Source organism: Eptatretus burgeri, chromosome 15 (assembly GCF_056783735.1).
Source record: "Eptatretus burgeri isolate ZD-2024b chromosome 15, Ebu_testis_v1, whole genome shotgun sequence".
Classification (NCBI taxonomy): Eukaryota; Metazoa; Chordata; class Myxini; order Myxiniformes; family Myxinidae; genus Eptatretus; species Eptatretus burgeri.
In genome coordinates this window covers 31,566,215-31,588,646 of record NC_140975.1, presented here as the reverse complement: position 1 = coordinate 31,588,646, position 22,432 = coordinate 31,566,215, and the positions used below count along the sequence as shown (strand labels likewise).

The following is a 22,432-nucleotide window of genomic DNA, read 5'->3' as shown; positions in this document are numbered from 1 at the left end:
CAATCGCATCCCAATGGTGTGTCCAATCCTGCTCTTCCCGAAAGTTTACTCGTATAAGGTAACTCCGACGGTCCATTATAGGTCTACTCGCATGCTTGGTCTCAACTTTGTGTACAATGTCGAGGCTCATGAAGGGAGTGAGAACAAAGAACGGATCAGGAGGTAATGGGACAAAAGGAACAGTAGAAAGAGAGAGGTGGGGGGGGGGGAGTGTAGGGAACACCAACAGTGGGGTTGAGGGACAAAATAGAGGGACATTTGGAGGAACTAGAATGGCACTCAGTAGTGCGTACACCTCCACCAGGCTGAACAGCTTACGTGTTGTATCACACTGATAGGCCAGTCTGGATCCACACCTGAACCAAAATCGAATCGGCTTGTTCTTGTCTCCTAATCAATGTACACCTAGTTTTTTCATAACTTGTCCGCAACTTTTTGAAATATCATGCTATACAGTTAAAACACCAACAGTGGGGTTGAGGGACAAAATAGAGGGACACTTGGAGGAACTAGAATGGCACTCAGTAGTGCGTACACCTCCACCAGGCTGAACAGCTTACGTGTTGTATCACACTGATAGGCCAGTCTCCCTTCCACAGTTCACCTGTGTCTGTTCCCCAATGTTTTGTCCCTTCCACTCCCGCCCCTCTTGTCTCATGCCTCCTTGCTGTGAGTTGTGTGTTAGCTCTCATACGAGCCTCGACCAAGGTATACAAAAAAAAAAAAAAAAAAAAAAAAAAAATTAAAAAAAAAAAAAAAAAAAAAAAAAAACCTCCAATATCGCCGGTTCCAATATCACAGGTTTCTTCCGATCGCGGGCAACCTATTGTATTCAAATTTCATTATCACGGTATTTAATTTTGGCAAATCGTGGTTTTTGAGCTGAGATGAGTCATTGTTTCCGTCTGTGTGTATGATGAACTCTCATTATGAGCCTTTTGTTGTTTCTTGTGCACCGTTCATTGTAGTAATCAGACCAGCATACGGGAACAAAGCGAAATATAATAATGAATCGTCATCAAACAGGAAATGACATACAGAGATCGTGTAGTACTGTTGCGAATCTGGAAGCCATGATCACACTCAACATTCAGGTCCTTTAGCTCAGATATCTCGGTAAGTATGTGTTTTATAGCTAGCTTCCTTTCCCTTGTCTAATGGGTAAATCAATGTAAATGCGCTGCGATTTGTTTTGGTAGTAGGATTTCTTGTCATTTCAACTACAACAACAGAGCGGACCACTCCAGCTCAGAAAGAAACAACAAGCAGAAACCCTCAGCTCCCGGCGTCCCCCGAGCGCTACTAGGGGAAAGGTTGAGCCCGCACCCACCGATTCGCTTGGCAAAGCGCCAAGTGGGGGAAGGGTTGAGCCACGCCTAGAAAATGGCGAAACGAATGTCTGCCTGAGCGAGCGTGCCGGGGAGGATATAAAGAAGCAGAGGATCCTCGCACGAGGAGTCTGCCTGGCTGGGCTTGGTCGTCGCCGTCATCTTCTTCCTCCTCCTCCTCCTCCTCCTCCTCCTCCTCCTCCTCCTCCACATGTCGCGTCGCGAGCTTGGACACCACCTTGTCTCACCTCAGCCGGGTTCGGCTGCGCTGGCTCGTCCTTCAGCGACCGGAGCCCTTGGGAAGGGGTGAACGCCCAGCCGCACGCTCGCGGCCAGGTAGCCAGCCAGCAACCCTGATCTTCAGCCGACTGTCCTCCGGGCTGGAGGTCCAAATAAAGACCTTTCGGTCCAATTCTTTGGGTGTGTGTGTGTGTGTGTGTGTGTGTGTGTCCGTGGGCCCGTCTGTAAGTAGTGAACTGTATAAGTGCTTTCTTGCTGTATATTGTTGCGGTTTTCGCGCCCGCCGGCGTGCTGACGGCCACGTAACTCGAATCGCGGCACGTCGCCCACCGGACGGACAATCCAGTCGTGACCCTCTCGGACTAACGCCGGGAACCAGTCACGGGTGGACCTTTCGGTCTCACCGCGATCGAGCCAATCAGCCCCCGCGTGGGATAGGGTTGCTCGCCAAATTCGACCTACCTAAGTACCCACGCGGAGGGTAGACCGGGCGATCGCACCTCGCCGCAGGTCGACTTCGGACACGGGCCACTTAAGCGACCCGTTCCGCACTATCGGGATAACCGAGCGGTGTTATCGTCGACCTCGACGGTTCGATTAATTATCGGGCGTATTCAGCCCACTACCAACCCTTTACGTGAAGCAAGATGAGGATTCAATGGGAGAAATGACGAAGCGAAGCGGGAAACAGTTCAACACAAAAGCACATTTATTCGCGGCACACGGGAAGCACACATATACAATTCCACCAAAAGCACACAGAAAAGACACAATGCAATTTACACAACAAGCAAATGTAAAAGCGAAAACACAATGCAGAGCTAATACCGACTACCGAGCACACGGCAACACTTATACAATTCTACCTCACAGACGGCGCCGACAACACATACCCAAAACCAAGGAAAAGAATACCCCCAAGAATGAGGCGGGCCTGAGGCCGAGACCGGGTCGCGCCTACCCGTCTGGTGATGAGACGCGGAGCGGCGATGGCGCCCCAACCCCGCGGGCCTCGCGAGCAGTGTCTGGTAGGGGGTGGGAAAGGGGCCCCCTTGGTCGCACTATCTCAGCGCGGGGGGAAACAGGAGGGGGTTGCTGATGCTCGGGGTATAGAGGATCTTTATTATCCCTGGTGTGCGTCTCCACCTCGGCCAGGTCGCGCTGTCGGCCTCCCTCGGGTGCAGCTCCCTGCACGACGCGAGCACCCCCTCGTCTGGTGTCGCCGCCTTTCCACAGCTCGTCCCCTCCGTTCCGACTCCAACGCACACGACGAGCAGCTCCACCGCCCGCGAAGTCTTGACCCTCTGCTTCCGACTCTCCTACTCTCCGCCTCTGGACTCTCCGACTCTCCTCTTCTTGACTCTCCGACCCCCCCCTTCTGACTGACGAACACGGTCCTTTTATCCCCCCGTAGCTTCGCCTTTGACCCCCTCCCTTTGACCTTTCACCTCGCTCTCCATTGGCCCGAGAAAAAGTGGGCGTGAAGGCTTTTTGATCCACAAATTTGCATATATCGATCGTCCTGGAGGCGGGGCCAAATCGTCCCTCGCTCACCGATTGGACGGCAAAAAGTGGGCGTGTGTTGTTTTTGATCCGTTTTTGAAGCACAAAATCCGTGATTTTGTACACGCTGTTCGACGCGCGCCCTGCACGAGTCCAACACCGGTACCCACAGCGGGGCAAGAACGGTGGCGATGCTACGGTTGCGAGGTGTGACGTGAAGGTCGTGGCGGTTGTGGTGAAGCGGCGTTGTGGTTGGTGGTTGATGTTGTGGTTGTGGTGGTAATCATGGCGGTTGGTCCAAAATAAAGATAGTAAAAGAAAAACGGCTATCCTGAAGAGTCGCAGCTCGCATAAATGACATGTATTCCCACTAGACAACGGGTTTGGGCCTAACTACACATGTACTTACCGAGATACCTCACCTAAGGGACCTGAATGGTGGTTTGCGAATTTGGTAACCACAACACTACCCCTCCCCTTTTTACAGACTCGTCCCGAGTCGTCAAATTTTCGTGTGCCATCATGTGTAGTTTTCCCCTAGTACATTTTACCTACGGATCCCTGAGTGCGACATTCATGGTATTCGTGTCCCCAAAATAAATAACCTGAGGGCTGCGTAACTACCTAAACAAACTCACTCACACGGACGACTTAAATAAAATTGCCGGCGCTAAGACAAACATGCCGGGGGCGCACTCATATTTACAGTACATCTTAACCTTAACTTACAAATTTTACACTAAACCATGGCCCAGGATCATTGAACTCTGCAAAAGAAAAGCAGTTAGCAGGGAGCCAGGCTGCCCACATGCAGTCTCTGGCTCAAACAATGCAGGTGACAGGGAACGTGGCTGGCTACTCACACGCAGTCCAAGGCCTTCCCTTTTGAACTGAACGCAGTGAACCACAACGGTGCATGGGCTGCACAAACGCAGTCTCCGTGCCAGCTCAAGTGGCACACGCAATGAACACAACGAATGGATGCATGGACACAAACACGGTGCACGGGCCGCCACTGCAGGCCCGTGTTGTCGCTGCCAACAGGGCAGTTCTTGCAGCTTGCAAACTGTTGCTTTGCGGATCCTGGCGCACATGGAAGTGAACAGGGGGGGGGGGGCAAAGCAAAAATTGAACGGGGCTGGTGAACGTGGGCAGTGGGCATGGCATGGCAAAGGTGATCAGGCAAACACAGCCCGCAGAAGAAGGCCGCTGCAGGCAAACACAGCCCGCAGATGAACTGGCCGGCACAGGCCTTGAAGTACCACAGCTGCAGATGATCCGGGCCGGCACAGGCCTTGCAGTAACACAGCCAGCAGATGAAGCTGGTCAGCTTTTGCCGTTCAGTGGAGGTTGGTGGAGGGAGTGCGGTGGTGCTGGCCACTTGGAAGGCGGGCTCGGACCTACCTACCTGTCTCCCTCCCAACCTATCGCCTTTGCCTGTCACTGTACATACCCACTCCCTTAATTTGTGAAAAACCAATTTAGCCCCCACTTATTTTTTTATTTTTATTTTTATGTTTACTTCCCCTCTATAAATCGTCCCCTAACCCCCTTTATCGTCTTTGTTCGGCTAACCTATCCTGTCACCTAGCCTACTCCCAACCCCTACGTTCCCTTCCCGGAGGGGAACAAGGGAGAGCTAACGTCCTGTGTCGAGGCCCAACGAAGCCTCAGAATGGCCTCCCCAGAGTTCGGCGATCTATAACCAAAGTGGGTCCAGCGGCCCACAACGACAGCGAGGGGATGGATGGTGCGGAGGGGTACACTTCCTAATCTACCCTATCCATTTAACTGTTAAACTACCCCGGGGCTTTCAACAAGCGCCTCTCGCTTAAAGTATTGGTTCTAACAACCCAGATTCCCGTCGCCTGTGTTGGTGTCCTCACAATTTCGGGCCTCGCCCCCCAATTTTCTCTCCGTGCCCTCACACGGTCTCATGGCTGGGACACGTGGCTCCCTTTGGCAGGCACGACCCTCTGCCGATTCTCCCGCTATGGCACCCCCGGGCACTACACTGCCTCCGAGCCTACCAGCTCCCTAACACCGGGGAGTGCCCCCCATGGCACCTCCCCTGAAACGCACACGTGGCAGGCCGGCCTCCCGGGCCCCTTTCCGAGGGTCACCCGTGCCCACAACACTGCCCACGCGGCTAATGGCGCCCCGGGCCCCCGCACCAAGCAGGCGCACCCGTGCCCACTACTCTATCCCGGCCCCCCATGGGCCCATGGCCTACCGCGGCCGACTAGCCTGGTGCCCGGGGTACCCACTCAGCGATACTCACCTTTCGCAGCCACGCTCCCAAGCCCGTCAACAGGGCTCCTGCACCCCTCCAAATGGGTCTCGAGCCTACTTTCCCACTAACAGCAAAACGACCTCCATTTTTCAATTTGACTAACCCAGCTAGCTCACTTTACTCTGACCCCGGGGTCCCTTGGGCGGGAGTCACTCCTCCCCCCAATCACTCATCGCACCATGCATTCCCCATTCGCTCCATACACACAGACCCGCTGGCCTCACTCACTCGCCAAGTACTCACCTCACAACTACTCTTCAACACACACACCACTGAACTCTGCCATCCTCCTAACTACATCCCCTAACTAACTCGTGCTCCCACGTCGTCCCTTAAACTACAGCACGTTCCATTTAACCTACGTAGCTAAGCTACGTCCCCTCTACACATTCACTGTCTGTCACTGTCTTCAATGTCCCAAAAATTATTTACCCAACCTAAATCTCGCTGCAATCCCTCTAACTAATCCATTCCACGGACTCCATGAGGACTTACCCCTGCCCCATGAAGTCGGTCTAACTAAGCTAACCCTTCCCCCTAACTAGTTTCCATCCTGTGCCCCGGTCAAGGAGGTCTTCCACCCCTTGCCCAGGAATCCTGTGCACCCGAAAGTGAAGCTTGCTGTTTTTTTTTTTTTATGCGCAGCACCTGCACGGCAACTCGCGCACTTTACACCTGCCTGTGACGTCATGCAGCTGCACGTGTTCCTCGTCCCTCCTTGGACGGTACCATCCGGCAGAGATATCCCTCCTGCCGGATTCCAACCCCACGTGCAGCCATGGCGTCACCGTGCGCATAAAAAAAAAACACAAGCCCCACGTCTCGAGGGGTTCCCCACGCGAACACATGTGCTTTGCCCGTTGGAGCTTAACACACACGATCGCGTGGAGAACCCGTCCGGTCCAAATCCATTTACCTGCCTAAACTTGTCCGTCCGCGGGATCGGCAAATCCACCGCGTGCGTTTCCGGACCGGGACTTCACTCTCGCAAGCGAGCACGTGGTGGTCTCGTGCGTTGCACAGCACGAACCGCGTGCTCACTGCTGGGTGAACCCGGCACGGTCCCCGAAACAACTACAGCCGCTACTCGGCTTTCGTTTCTCCCATGTCGCAGTCTCCGTCTCCATTCAACACACGCACACCTGCGTGTTACGACGCACACAGTCCACTCCATCACATTCACACCGGGAGACGCGTGCGTGCTCCCGCATGCCAACCGACATCTCCCTCACATACCGCTCTCACACACACGGTCTCCCTTGCACACAGCGACCTTGCACACGGCCGTTCACTCACGCGTGCGGGGGCACTCACCCGCGGTGCCTCACTCGCACTCCGTGCCTCATCCACACACGGTTCCTCACCCACACACGCGGGGGCACTAACCCGCGGTGCCTCACTCACACTGGCCGTTTCACTCACACACGCGAGGGCACTCACCCGCGGTGCCTCACTCACACTCCGTGCCTCATCCACACACACGGGGGCACTCACCCGCGGTTCCTCACTCATACACCGTTCCTCACTCACACACGCGAGGGCACTCACCCGCGGTGCCTCATTCACACACACGGCGACACTCACACACGGTGCCTCATCCACACACGGCGTGCTGGGAAGCACACACTCCGGCACCATCGCCACCACACCACTCACACACGGGGTCGCTTCCACACACGGGGACGCACTCACACCTTGCACCACACACACAGGGACAACCACACTGGGGATTTGTGTCCCCGCAAGGGTCTCCGGGGCCTCTATACCCCCCAAGCTTTCCGTGCACCCGTCCACAGCACCCGTCCCCTCAACCTCGCAAAGCACGACCGAACTCACCTGGTCGTGACTCACCTCAAGGGGGCATACTCCCTCCCCTCATTCCTGGAGGAGGCCATCCAGGTGCTCGCACTGGGTCTCTACCCAGTCCGCCAGCTCACCCCCATTGTCCTCCACTACCTCCGTGTGTGTGTGTGCGTCACTTACCTTGTCTTCATCGTGTTGTCTCTCTATCGTTCCCATCTCCCGTGTCTCTGCCAACTCTTCACCCTTTACCTCTCTTGTCTCAACTATTATTTCCGTTGTCGTCATTTCGTGTCTCGTCTCACACGTTTTGGTCTCCCCATTTAATTTTTCCCTTTTGGTCACCGTCGATTCCTCTGTCACGACCCTCGCCCAACACGCCCCCCGAATTATTTTTTTACCCGCCTCCACCGCGGGCCTGTCAGCCGTTGCACCCCCTTCCAGCTCGTTTGCTCCCACACGTGGAGTCGCCATTCCCAGCTCCCTGGTCACGGCCTTCATGCCCGCCTGCAGGCATCGGCCCATGTTCTGCGTCGCACCCCACAGTTCTTTCATTTGCTTGTTCATGTCTTTCATTTCGTTTTTTATTTCATTTGTCATTGCCGCCAGCATGGCGCATAGCTGGGCCACGTCGGGTGCGCTTGAGTGAGCCGTTTCGGCAGGGGTTGGGGAAGGGTCTTGGTGGAGAGGGGGGGGGGAGGTGTCATACACCGCGGCCGCTGCCGCACCCACCTCGGGCCCTGGGTTCAGTTGGGCGAGTCCGTGTTCCTGCACAATCAACATTTCCTGCTCGGGGATTCCATCCTGGACCATGGATTCTACATTACTACACATATACATTTCTAATACCCCCGGCTCCCGCTCGCCTTGAGACGCCATCTTGCTTCTCGTGAAGGGTTAATTTAACTCGCTCGTAATTTGGAGGGAATCGGGGGTCGCTTCTCTCACCCCTGGACCGATTCCCGTGAATTTAGCCGGAGACAGGAGAGCCCGTTTTCCTGTTCTCCGATACCAGTGCCGCGAGGAGGGCGATGAATTTGTATCGCACGACCTGACACCAGTGTTGCGGTTTTCGCGCCCGCCGGCGTGCTGACGGCCACGTAACTCGAATCGCGGCACGTCGCCCACCGGACGGACAATCCAGTCGTGACCCTCTCGGACTAACGCCGGGAACCAGTCACGGGTGGACCTTTCGGTCTCACCGCGATCGAGCCAATCAGCCCCCGCGTGGGATAGGGTTGCTCGCCAAATTCGACCTACCTAAGTACCCACGCGGAGGGTAGACCGGGCGATCGCACCTCGCCGCAGGTCGACTTCGGACACGGGCCACTTAAGCGACCCGTTCCGCACTATCGGGATAACCGAGCGGTGTTATCGTCGACCTCGACGGTTCGATTAATTATCGGGCGTATTCAGCCCACTACCAACCCTTTACGTGAAGCAAGATGAGGATTCAATGGGAGAAATGACGAAGCGAAGCGGGAAACAGTTCAACACAAAAGCACATTTATTCGCGGCACACGGGAAGCACACATATACAATTCCACCAAAAGCACACAGAAAAGACACAATGCAATTTACACAACAAGCAAATGTAAAAGCGAAAACACAATGCAGAGCTAATACCGACTACCGAGCACACGGCAACACTTATACAATTCTACCTCACAGACGGCGCCGACAACACATACCCAAAACCAAGGAAAAGAATACCCCCAAGAATGAGGCGGGCCTGAGGCCGAGACCGGGTCGCGCCTACCCGTCTGGTGATGAGACGCGGAGCGGCGATGGCGCCCCAACCCCGCGGGCCTCGCGGGCAGTGTCTGGTAGGGGGTGGGAAAGGGGCCCCCTTGGTCGCACTATCTCAGCGCGGGGGGAAACAGGAGGGGGTTGCTGATGCTCGGGGTATAGAGGATCTTTATTATCCCTGGTGTGCGTCTCCACCTCGGCCAGGTCGCGCTGTCGGCCTCCCTCGGGTGCAGCTCCCTGCACGACGCGAGCACCCCCTCGTCTGGTGTCGCCGCCTTTCCACAGCTCGTCCCCTCCGTTCCGACTCCAACGCACACGACGAGCAGCTCCACCGCCCGCGAAGTCTTGACCCTCTGCTTCCGACTCTCCTACTCTCCGCCTCTGGACTCTCCGACTCTCCTCTTCTTGACTCTCCGACCCCCCCCTTCTGACTGACGAACACGGTCCTTTTATCCCCCCGTAGCTTCGCCTTTGACCCCCTCCCTTTGACCTTTCACCTCGCTCTCCATTGGCCCGAGAAAAAGTGGGCGTGAAGGCTTTTTGATCCACAAATTTGCATATATCGATCGTCCTGGAGGCGGGGCCAAATCGTCCCTCGCTCACCGATTGGACGGCAAAAAGTGGGCGTGTGTCGTTTTTGATCCGTTTTTGAAGCACAAAATCCGTGATTTTGTACACGCTGTTCGACGCGCGCCCTGCACGAGTCCAACACCGGTACCCACAGCGGGGCAAGAACGGTGGCGATGCTACGGTTGCGAGGTGTGACTTGAAGGTCGTGGCGGTTGTGGTGAAGCGGCGTTGTGGTTGGTGGTTGATGTTGTGGTTGTGGTGGTAATCATGGCGGTTGGTCCAAAATAAAGATAGTAAAAGAAAAACGGCTATCCTGAAGAGTCGCAGCTCGCATAAATGACATGTATTCCCACTAGACAACGGGTTTGGGCCTAACTACACATGTACTTACCGAGATACCTCACCTAAGGGACCTGAATGGTGGTTTGCGAATTTGGTAACCACAACAATATCATTGCCTTGCTTTATTCGGTTTAATTCTGCTTCTTACATGCTTCCCTAATTCCCCCCATTATTGTTGAATAAACCCCGATTGTTAAATGTTTGTTTGTTTGTGTCCCTTCTTTCATTGACTGAGCGTGTCGCGTGCTGGGGAAGATAAGCAAGGCCGTTGTGCCGCCGTAAGGGGACATCTGGACCGACGGTTCTCGGTGATTAAACCGCTTGGAATCGCACACGGAACGAGCGCGCTAAGCGGCTCATTTTCGTACGAGTTCCGTCGAGGGTGTGAAGACTCATTAGATCACCACATGGTCTCTAGGTATTTTGAAGATTTGGCAAATAACCCTGTACCACGTGGTGGAAATATTGACCCTTCATGGTCCGAAAGGGACCCGTACTCTTCGGACTTTTCCGAACAGTACGATCTGAATTCCGGGCGATCGGTCGAGTCGACTCTACTGCTCCGTCTGGTGGTCGAGCTCGCGGCCGACGTCCCGGCCCCGCTACAATATCTAATGGACACGCATCAGTTAATAATAGCACCCAAACTACGTCCCCATGTACGATTACAAACATCTATTACAAACCTTTTGTTGTTTCTCACGCACCGTTATTTGGAGTAATCAGACCAGCATACGGGAACGAAGCTAAATTTCATAATGAATCGTCATCAAACAAGAAATGACATACAGAGATCGGGTAATACTAGATCTACAAGATCTCGTAGACACACAACAGTTCATTATGGCACCTAAATGTAAAATGATGGACAAAATTAATCGTGCCAAAAGGAAGACATTGTGCGAAGAAATGGAGTTGTTAGATACGTCGGCAAGGAGTGAAAGTGTGGCATCTATGGGCTGCTATTACCGGATCAATTAATCAACTGTGTGCAAACGGGAGTCAAATATCAATTCAAGGTTCCTGCCAGCAAAGTGCAAAAGGCTCATTCCAGTCCTTTGATAATCATATTGAAAGGATAGAAAAAGCACTTGTAATGTTTGGATCGAGGACCAAACAGAAACACAATGCCTTTGAGTGGACCGGTGTATGTGAGAAACCATTATTGATTTACTCGGACTTTGAGTGGACCAGTGTGCAGAAGAAATCATTGTGGATTTACCGTTTCCACGAGGCATCCGGCATCGAAGGCTTCAGTTCAACCATGGTTCATGGACCTAATCGAGGTGAAGGGACTTGTGTCAGAGCAGGTTTTTCACGCCAAAGAGACGGGATTATTTTGGAAGAGGATGCCATCTCGTAACTTGCTGTCCAAGCAGGGAAGACCTGCTCTGGATCAAGGTGGCTAAGGATAATTTTACCCTTCTACGTGGCAATGCAGCAGGTGACTGTTTTGCTCCTGATGATCCAACAGTCATCGCAAGTTCTCTACATCCACATCTTTCTAACCACCACCCACCCCCCTCCAACAGCATCATCATCATCCTGAGCTAAGTCTTGTGTTTTATATTTAAGGCAGAGAACAGTATGAACAGTATGTAATATGTTTACCCTCACCCACCACGCTGTTTTGGAATAAATTGAAAAGGTAAAACTCTCGTGATTTTGTTTAATTTATACTGTATTTATGTGTTTCTTTCAATTGTAATATGTTTATTTTTGGCTGCCGTCGATCTTTCTCGATATTATCTCAAAGTCCAGGAACCGAGCCTCCCTCTTCCTGTTGGCCCTTGGTTTCCATGATTGTGGTTTAACTTGCACGGCATTTTCCAGGAACCTCACCCCCGCAATATTGGAGAGTCTACTGTACATCAGTTTTGGCCTCATCGCTCAATGGTGAAGAATCACTTAAAATTAAAACATTATTGTATCCACAGCCGGATCGTCACCAAATTTGAATAAATTATTTCTTGTCACACACCCAACCTATCCACAAAATTTTGTCCCAATCCATCCACAACTTTTTGAGATATCCCATTCACAAAACACAGATAGATAGACGGGTGAAAACAAGGGATGTGGGGAGGATTGAGAGTGAGGGAGGACCCATGGGGTAGACAAGATGGATGTAGAATCAAACTCTCAGGAAGGAAAAACTGAAAACTTGGAAAGAGGTGGGATTGGGTGAGGGTTGTCTGGGGTAGAAAATATTGTTTTGAATGGAATGGAAGATGATCTGAGATGGTGGTAAACAGCTGTGTTGAAGACCTGGAGGGACGAATGAGATTGAAGTGAATGTGGAAGTTGGTTCCACAGGCAGGAAAAAAAGAAGAGGAACAAATGAGTGGAGTTTTGAGCAGTGATTCTGGATTTTGATATTATTCAGCAGGAATAGAATGGAGGAGAAATGGCAGACAACACGAAATGATGGTCCTGACCTTAATGGATGAACTGGAGGGGAAAGCGAGGCTGGAGAGACTTCAGGAACCAGGAAGTAGTTTTAAAGAGAAGGGTTGAAGAAATAAAGGTGAGCACAGTGAGACAAATTTGTGAAGAATAAACAAGGTAAGGGTCGATCACGTGCGACCTGGTGTGAATGAAACGGCAGAAAGGTCAAAACCAGATGTGAGGTGATAAGGAAAAACAAACAGATAAACACAGACGCAGCAAAGATCCCAACAAGTGAGTGGTGGGAGACGAGCAATCCTCTTGCACTACAGCCTCACGTTGAGAGATACCGAGTTCCTAAAGGGTCTTATGTTCCACTGATGCATTATGAGATCCCACTGCAAGAGCAAAAGAAAAAAGAAAAGATAAACACACAGCACAATGTTAGCATCTGAGAGTGGACAAACAAGGAATTAGCTCTGTTAGGAATTCCAAAAAGAAAACGGCTTTCCACAAATAATGGAGTTGACAAAATGAAAAACGAGGATGTGGGAGGGAGTGTTGGGACTTGGGATGGTTAGGGAGATAAGGTTTGGGAACTCGAGCTTTTCCCACAATACACCATTCTGATATTCGCTTTGTCATCAGCTGCGTCCACCATGACTCCATCCCTGATGACTGAAGCATTTCTAGAGGATGCGACCAATAAATTGAGGAAGATAAACAGGTGGAAATACTCTCGGGTGAGCCTGGGTCTGGGTTCCAGAAATTTTGCAACGATGAACACGCCGATTATTATGGGCCTTGCAGAGGGATCTTCAGTTGGGTTCGCTTTAGAAGCTGAGAACACAAGTTGCTTGGGATCCTTTTCCCCAACCCACAAACTTTGAGGCACCAGGGGACTTGGAAGACAATCAGGGAACGAGAAAGGGATGATTATTTTTGAAAAGAGGAGAACATCGTGTGCTTACACCCTGGTAGAATTCCAAGATCTTGTCCAAGGTGCCACTGAGAGAGCAAAAAGAAACCACCCAGAGTATTCCTTGCCACGGAGCTGCTTTGAGAGTAGGTAATCTCATGTCAAGGAGACAATCTCATCAGATCAGATCATTCGCATTTCAGTGCATCTGCCTGTAGTTGTTTTCTTCTGAAATGAGTTTCTTTGTACAGGTTTCCAAAACAGCTCGAGTGAACACTCAACTTAACTTTGCTTTCAAAACCTTTTCCCTTCAGAGCATACTGTACATTTGAGTTCTAACAGACAGGAAACTGAAGATCACTGGATATAATCTACTTAATGCACAGTTAGAGTTTCATGGAATGTCGATGGTAATGGAGTTGAAAATAACAACAGTATAGATGAATGTAATTTGATGGTTTAAGATGGAAACGCGAACCCAGATAGGCCCAACTGCTGCTGATGATGGATGCCTGCCTGCAGACCATAACATATGTTGTGTTGTTGCTTTGGTTCTGATAGACATGTCGCACATGCTGTTCTTTCAAGCTGGGTTTAGAAAAGTGGGTTTTAGAGAGGTCGAACATCATGCTCTGTTGGGTCACATAACCCATTACTGATCAATCCATCCATCCATCCATTGGGACCATACTCTGTGCAGAGCGTTGGTGCTGCTTAAGCAGTCACCTGGGTGATTGAGCACAATCCTGAACGGGTTGCTACTCTGACGCAGGATACCAGCGTAAATCCATGATGACTGCCAGACCATGAGACCGATGATGTCATCGTTATGAAACTTTATTCAGCATGGGTAGTTGATTATTTGTTTTCAGCTTCACTTTGGTCTGTAAAGCGGTTCTGGAGAAGTTTTTTTTTAAATTTATTTGTTTTTTTAAACAATATGGCTGCCAAACCACGTGACGGATGACATCATAATAATTTTTACTGTGTTGAAATATTTCCCTAGATGAACCTCACAAATTTTCATACTGATCGAATGCAGCGTTCTACTTGTCGAATTTTGACCGGGATACCACCTCACTGATGACATTATAGTCAAATTGCACTTATTCCTCATGCAGAGTAGTTGCCAGGTGCCAAGTTTCAATTTTTTTCATCTTGCGGTTTTGGAGATACAGAGGTCCAAAGTTTTTCCATTTTTCCAACATGGCTGCCACCCCACGTGACCTATGATGTCATAAGTATCAGAAATTTCTGCATGATGAGTCGCATCTATAATAAAAAAATTTGTGTCAATCGGATAAGCAGTTGCAGAGAAAACAGAGAAAATCAACATGTACGTACGTACGTACGTACGTACGGACAACCCGAAAACATAATGTCACCGGTGACATTGTCACTGGGGGCATAAAAAGACTTCCCCTCTCACCTGTGTGAGGTGATGAGTAAAGCACTGCCGTCATCACGCTCATTGGTCAAAGCCCCCCAGATGAGCCTGCGGCCCAGTGGATCGATACCCGTAGAGGGTTCATCGAGCAAGATGACGGGTGGAGAACCGAGAAGAGCCACCGCAACGCTCAATCGCCTCTTCGTGCCTCCGCTGGTGCAGGTCGTGGACAAACGCAGCACATTAAAGAAAGCACACCAAGAGAAAGAGGTATGGGATCATAGAAAAAAAGAAAGAAAAAAAAGAGGGAGTGAAAGATAGGTTATAACACACACACACACACACACACACACACACACACACACACACACACACACACACACACACACACACACACACACACACACACACACACACACACACACACACACACACACACACACACACACTGAATTATGTTAATTTCACAACATCCTTCATTCAACTTTATTTAAATTGTAAACTTCAAAACATAGTTCCCTTCCTTAAAGTAAGAACCTCAACCTGTGTCCCTGATGTTGGCTTAATAGTAAGGGTAGCTGGCTTTGGATCCTAGGGTCCTGAGTTCAAATCCCGCTCAGCTGTTGAATTAATACCAGGTGGGGTTAACTCAGCCTGTCATCCTTCCGAGGTCGGCAAAATGAGTGCCAGCTTGCTGGTATCCTGTGTCGGAGAGGCGACCTGTCCAGGATTGTACCCAATAGCCAAGGAGACTGCTTAAGCAGCACCAACAATCTGCACAGAGTATGGTCCCAATCTCCTCCTCCTCTTTAACCTGCAAATAAATCAATGATTTCCTGTCCGCACGGATCATCAGCTGGACACCTTTCTCCCTTGAGGTTTCGATCCTTTTAGCTCAGAACCTCTCCAAATGGCAGATCCACAACCTTGGTCCACATCAGTAGATTACCCACATAAATAGGTCCACAACCACATTTGCGTCCAGGCAGTCGATCAACCGTATAAATGCAACAGCGCTATTCAAACTTTTCTTGCTGGAGGATTTAATGTGCTAGAAACACCTGGTCCCTTTGGGAGCATTGGTAAGTCATTTCCCGCACCCCATCCATGAGTGGGGGGGGAGGGGCCGGGGGGGAGAGGGGGTTGTGTCCATGACCTGACCCTGGGCATGACCAGCACGTATGCAAAATTTGGTGAAGATCGGGCCAGTCCTGTTTTTTCTATAAATTTCAGATATACAGTACATAAGTACCTAAAAGAGAAAAAGAGAATTGCCTTCTTTAATATCGTAGGAATAACACATACAACTTCCATCACATTAAAAACAAGCGCGTGCACGCACACACGCACACACACCTGTAGTCCTGCACAAGGCGGTCAGCGTGGGCCTGAAGGTGCAGACTACACAGCGCTTCATGCAACAAGCCAGGAATGTGGCATTCAGGCGCACCGCGGAGCCTCGCAATGAGTCTGAGGTTCTCACGCCCTGTCAGGTGTTCAAGAAGGCCTCCACTCTGAGGGCAGTATCCAAGCCGCTGTTGTGCCTGCACACAATGTTGCAATGCAGTAAATTGTGACAATTTCACTTATTACTAGTATGAAGAAGGAATTTTAAAAGCTTGTGTGCTGCACACCAAAGCACGAAGAAAACCTTTCAACGTGACATCCCAGTTAACCTTTCAACTTGGTACTACAATTGCATAAGAATATAATTTCCACAAGAACTTGCATAAACTACTCAAATGAAACATCACAGTTTATGTGGACTTAGTAGAATGCTTTATTTTCGAATCCAATTTTTGGATATTCCAAGATGCATAAAAATGCATAAAACAACATGACAACAATGTAATATAAATAGAGAGCAAATGTAAAGAAAGGCTCAGGAGCACGCCTACGACAATGACCAATGACAATAGCTCGGGGTCTGAGAGCCGGTTTGGGTTGGCCCACATTAGCCTGTTTGAGTTGGCACACGATTGGCGTAACTGCTGACGCCGCCTGTGATGACAATTTGTGTCACGTATGAAGTAGGTTTTTCCTTCATGGTCATTAATCTCAGCCAATAAGCATTGAGGATTGCGGTGACATCGTAACTCTAAGTGGAGTGGAAGAAGCGGTGCTGGGGTGGTGCGGAGCACAACAGGTAGTGGGAGGAGTTGAGCAGTTTTGTGAAAACGATTGTTTGAAGACCAACCTTGCGCAGATGACTTGCAAGGCTGTACCCAGCCAGCATAGCATTGCCCGCTGTTGGAGTCTCCTCTCCTGTGAGCATGCGGAATGTCGTCGACTTTCCAGCTCCGTTGAAGCCCAGGAGGCCAAAACACTCCCCCGGTGGGATTGCCAAGCTCAACTCCTCGACAGCAAGGACAGGGTCACGAATACCGTACACCTACAAGTCCAGCAAGATCAACAAGACAATAATTATTGTGAAGCTCACACAATCTGCTGCGATCCATCTAAAAATGACAAGAATGTATATTGTTACGGTTGAGGAAATTCGCAAACCACCATTCAGGTCCCGTAGGTGAGATATCTCTGTAAGTATATGTGCAGTTAGCCCCAAACCCGTTGTTTAGAGGGAATAAATGTCATTATGCGGGCTGCGACCCTTTAAGATAGCCGTTTTTCTGTTCTATCTTTATTTTGAACCAATCACGTCTCAACCGCCATCACACAACAACCACCAACCGCAACGCCGCTTCACAACAACAACAACGCCAACAGCCACGACCTTTACCTTCACAACTCACTCCCGCAAACATCGCATCACCGCCATTCCAAACGTCGCCATGGCCATGGACCAGCGCTTTGGACCCTCCACCACCTTCGCCTCTCCTTCTGCAGCCATTCCCGCACCGCTTGTGGGCACCGAGCGTCAGGCAGTCCTGGCCTCGTGCGGGACGCGCGCCGAGCCGCGGGTGCAAATAGCGGCCTTTCCGAGGAGAAGTCGGATCAGGAATGATACACGCCCACTTCTGATCCGTCCAATCAGCAAGCGTGGGGCGGTTTGGCCCCGCCTCCAGGCGCGTCGGAGTAGAATCGATATATGCAAATTCGAGGATCAGGGAAGACTCACGCCCCTTTTTCTCCGTCCAATGGGTGAGCGTGGCTCCACCCCCGAGCTCGTTCTGATCCAGAAATTTGAATATGGGTTCTCCGGCCGGAATATAAAGCGCCGAGCGCGGGGCGAATTTAGTCAGTTTGGGTCGGAGGGAGTTGGAAGCAGTCAGAGTTGGAGAAAAGGTCGAGGCAGTCAAGTCGGGTCTGGAGAGGAGCAGTCTGTGGAGCCGTGAGTCAAGTCAGTTTTGGAGAGCAGAGTGTGGCAGCGGCAGAGTCGGTCGAGAGAGTCAAGTCGGGTCTGGAGAGGAGAAGTCTGTCGGGGTTCACAGTCTGTGGGGGTTCGGAGTCTGTCGGGGAGCTGCAGAGAGAGGAAGCCTGGAGCGCGGTCGAGGTGGTTTGCTGCAGTCGGCTGAGGAGAATTGCAGAGGAGGCCGAGTGGCTCGGGTCCGAGGCAGGGAAGACGGCGGTCGGCGACGAGCTCGCAGTGGAGTCGCTCGTCGCAGGACCGAAGCAAGCCAGCTATCCTCTTTCCCCAGAGCATCAACAATTCCCCCCTTTTTCCCCCCGCGCTGAGATAGTGCGAAAAGGGGGGCCCCATTCCCACCCCACTCCAAGCAGTGCCAACGAAACCCGCGCAGGAGCGCGGAGTCGGGGCGCCGCCACATTTGCGGCTCATCACAAGACACGGGTAGGATCCACCCGGTCTCGCGGCCCACAGGCCCCGTCTGTTCCCTTGTCTTTGAGGGTGGCCCTTTTCTTTTGCTTTTGAGTAAATGTGTTGTCGGCGCCATCTGTAAAGTAAAACTGTGTAAGTGTTGCCGTGTGCTCGCGTAGTCGGTAGTAGATCTGCATTGTTGTGTTTCTTTTGTTACATCTGCTTTTGGTGCATAATTGTTGTAATTGTATATGTGTGCTCTCCGTGTGCCGCGGAATAAATGTGAATTATGTTGAACTGTTTTTCCCGTTTCGCTTCGTCTTTTCTTTAATTGAATCTCCATCTTGCTTCACGTAAAGGGTTGGTAGTGGGCTTAATACGCCCGATAATTAATCGGAACCGTCGAGGCCGACGATAACACCGCTCGGTTATCCCGATAGTACGGAACGGGTCGCTTAAGTGGCCCGTGTCCGGAGTCGACCTGCGGCGAGGTGCGATCGCCCGGTCTACCCTCCGCGTGGGTACTTAGGTAGGTCGAGTTTGGCGAACAACCCTATCCCACGCGGGGGGCCGATTGGCACGATCGTGGTGAGGCCGAAAGGCCCACCCGTGACTAGCTCCCGGCGTTAGTCCGAGAGGGTCACGACAGAATTGTCCGTCCGGTGGGCGACGTGCCGCGATTCGAGTTACGTGGCCGCTCACACGCCGCGGGCGCGAATTCGCAACAATATATTGGAAGAGAGGACCAAACCGCACAATTCAAACAAGGAGTGGGAGTTGTAACCCAACAAGAGATGCAACACAACATTGAGAGTGGATACCTTCCGCAGGCCTTGGGCGACAATCTGTTCATTCTCAGGCAGAGGATGCAATCTGTGAACGTGCAAACGTTCACGTGCGACATCCTCATCCTCTTTATAGCCTTCATCGTAAACCTCTTGGGGGCGATGCAGGAGGTTCTACACCACACATGACAACTCCATGTAACCACAAACTATTCCTCCTGAGGCCAACACAGTTAACCACAGAATAACATCAGTAATCCTTGCCCAAGGATGAGACGTACAATGTAGCGTCGCCGGCGAATGCAGTTGACTGTGCGGATTAGCAATCTTCCCACTCCCAGTTCCAGCAAGCAGATAAAGATGAGGCAGACAAAACCTTGAATGGCCATTGCAACAAGATATCGACCAATGCCATAAGGCTGCCAAGCCAGGTAGTTCAACTTGTAAGTGATATCTGTGTGTACAAGAGAAGCCATTAAAAGGACAAATGAAGCAATTTTGCTTCCCTCCAATGAATGACGGCTCGACACAGCAAACTCGATTGAAAGAAGAGCAATATTTTGAGCAAGTACCCACATTTGATTGGTACATGTTGATAGCCTAACAATATTATGGAAAATGCCCACACTGCACCCACTTTTTCATGATCGCACAACACCGTAACCCAAACTTACTGTTCCTTTGGCAAGCCCATGCAGCAACAAAACTGCTTGTGCAGATTTTAATAAACTGGTAGTTCTCATAAAAGTAGCTCAAGGATTGACCAAGACAGTAATTTGGAAGGACGAGGAAGACGTCATCCATACGATCGGCCAGACTCTGCAGTTCAAGCTCTGCAAACAGGGAGGGGAATACTCAGCGAGGGGCTTCACAAGCACAACAATCACCTCAAACCTTCACGACCATCACAATCATGATCACCTAAACATTCACAACAAACCTTCGACTCATTGGTATGAGGGTATCTTTTTATACCACAATTGCAAGAAGGCCGGAAAAAGAATGGGGGGCAGAAGTGCTAAGCTACAGCAGGTGACATGGTACGTGTGTCAATTTTATCAAAACCTCCACTGCAAACGCAAAGGGGATAGGTATAAACGGTTGTTTGAAAGCATGAAATGTTCAACTATCACATACGTACAAAAACAGCACAACAAATCCCCATCAACCACAAGTATGATTTTCAGCTTCATGACCAATAATTATCACAACAAGCAGTTGTATAAGGAAGGTCACCGAGTAACTAATTGTTAGGGACAACCCTAAAGCCATACTGTACCAGGAATACGGAGGATGTTGACCGTGAGGAAACTAGCTGTGCCCGACAGGATGTTAAACATGGTGAGGCGAGCGTAGGCCGAGGCGGGTAGAACGAAGCAATGCTGCAGCAGGTACATGAGAGGAATCACTGCCCAGCCATGCAGTAGCAGGATCAGCAATACGTGCAGCAGATGTCCATCCTCCACATAGGCCTTGATTCTGAAGCTAGCAAAGACCCCCTGTGGATTGATCCAGACAATTATTTCAGCCATTTACACCAAGATTTTGGGTCCATCTCAGGGAAGCACAGCATGACCGAGTCAACTGCATTGTTGTGGGATCACAACAGGGCTGTGGCCCTATTGCAAAACATTGTGATGAGCTCGAACCTAATCATCGGGTTTCTTACTGCAGAATTAGCCAATTGTCCATTTATAATGTGAGTAAGGAAGTGCTCAATAGGCAAGACGTTAATGCAAATATCAACATTGTGTTAAATGCACTTCATTTTTCAACCATCAATTGTTACAAATACTGCGGCTGCGATGGCCGAGAGGTACGCACACTCGCCTCTGAGCTGTCTTCCTTGGGTTTGAATCTCAGCTCAGCTACAAATTGTCATGCAAGTATTTCACAGGCAGGGTGATTCATTGATGTGTGTGCAATCCCTTGGATGGACGTTAAACCTGGTGTCCCATCTGCTGGATGCTAAAGATCCTACGTTGTCCTTCGCAAAGTCGGCAAGCTATTGCCATGACCCTGAACAAATTCCAAATTCCTGTTCTCACTTACAGGGAGGCATTGCATCAGCAGCACCGATGCTAACTGGCAGGCACGTGCTGCATACGAACGATTAGGCCGATTCCAAATACAGAACATTTGAATAGGTCCAACAAAGCAAATATTCAATGAAAATAACATTCATGACAAATAGGTCTTTCGTACCAATATAAGACAGCAAGGCACCATGAAATTGAGGAGGTCCCAGAGGAATGTTGGCAACCAGTAGGCCACGGCACGGACACCTGTCACCTGCTGAATATGCCTCGACCCTCCGGACCTCTCGATGACAAGGAGCACGGCAAAGGAGCTGGTGAGTGATGCAAGGCCATACATGATATTGAAAGCCACAGCAAAGCCTACCTCACTCCTGCATTGGGAAAAACCAGACAAGATAACGAAATAGAGCCTTTTCGTGAAGTTTCCCACATACAACACTGTTCATCCTTTTGCCGCACGGTTTTCGGCAAACAATTCATGACCGAGCTTGATAACCATTTTTAAGCAGTGGTGATCAGATTCTATATCCACATTGCAAATGATCACAGACACACAACATATTACATCACTCATACACATAATACATGTACTATGCATCCTATATTGTCGGTCATCTAAATATATAAAGCCCTGTGGATTTATTTCTCTGTCACACAAGAAGTAACCTCACGTTCACAGAAGTGATGGCACGTTCATCACTGAAAGGAAGCACACACAATATCAGTGTTAGCACCATTCACCATTTTGTTTCCACTCAGGAAAGGTGAACTGACGCCGTCCACAACTTTTACAACACGCATATAAGTTTGGGGTGATTGCGTGACCATTCCGGTTGTTTTCACAACTATAATGCTCGAGGTGAGACATTAGTAATTTTTATTTGTAATAAAAATAAATACGGGTGAGTACCTTTACTTGCTCATTTGAAGTTCGGTTATCACTTTGATTAAAAAAAATTCTAAAATAATCATACTTTTCTTTATGAAACGAAAGTACATTCACAAGCTTGTGGGTTACATTCTTTAACAAGTGTGCTGTGATGGTGGTGGTTGGGGGGATGCTTTGGCCCTGTCATTTTTGACAGGCTTTACACAAGTCTCTATATAATGGAGGGAAAGTATTGTTGCAGTTGTGGAAAGACCCCGGGGTGTTGCACTCAACACGAGGGATCCACACTGTGCCATTTCAGTGCTGCCATTGCCGCCCCACAAGCGATTCTACACCGGGTGTGCTGCAGTCAGGGAAACTAGCAGCTGAACAAAGCACCAATTGTGGAACTTTGCGTTGGCTCCAAGGGAAGGTCTGAGTGCACGGGAAGGACTGAGAAAGCTGCACACGAAGGTCAAAGGGTGCTGCAGTGACCTTCGCTC

The 22,432-nt window shown here is 50.3% G+C and overlaps 1 protein-coding gene across 8 annotated transcripts in view; it reads right to left on the bottom strand.

The window, feature by feature from the left end:
- Positions 1-22,432, bottom strand: part of LOC147011844 (phospholipid-transporting ATPase ABCA3-like) — a 110,869-nt gene that overhangs the window by 10,462 nt on the left and 77,975 nt on the right. For 7 of the 8 annotated variants that reach the window (XR_015051731.1, XR_015051730.1, XR_015051732.1 and 4 more), the window contains 8 exons: positions 21,228-21,432; positions 20,302-20,521; positions 19,697-19,855; positions 19,304-19,476; positions 19,059-19,196; positions 16,717-16,911; positions 15,876-16,063; positions 14,562-14,732 (listed from right to left, as the gene is read on the bottom strand). Coding sequence is in view for 5 of the 8 variants with exons in the window: in XM_085857235.1 (XP_085713361.1) it covers positions 14,562-14,732; positions 15,876-16,063; positions 16,717-16,911; positions 19,059-19,196; positions 19,304-19,476; positions 19,697-19,855; positions 20,302-20,521; positions 21,228-21,432 (1,449 nt within the window). In the remaining 3 variants the exon portion in view is untranslated. The remainder of the gene's footprint in view (positions 1-14,561; positions 14,733-15,875; positions 16,064-16,716; positions 16,912-19,058; positions 19,197-19,303; positions 19,477-19,696; positions 19,856-20,301; positions 20,522-21,227; positions 21,433-22,432) is intronic. The other variant, XM_085857236.1, reaches the window with a different exon arrangement.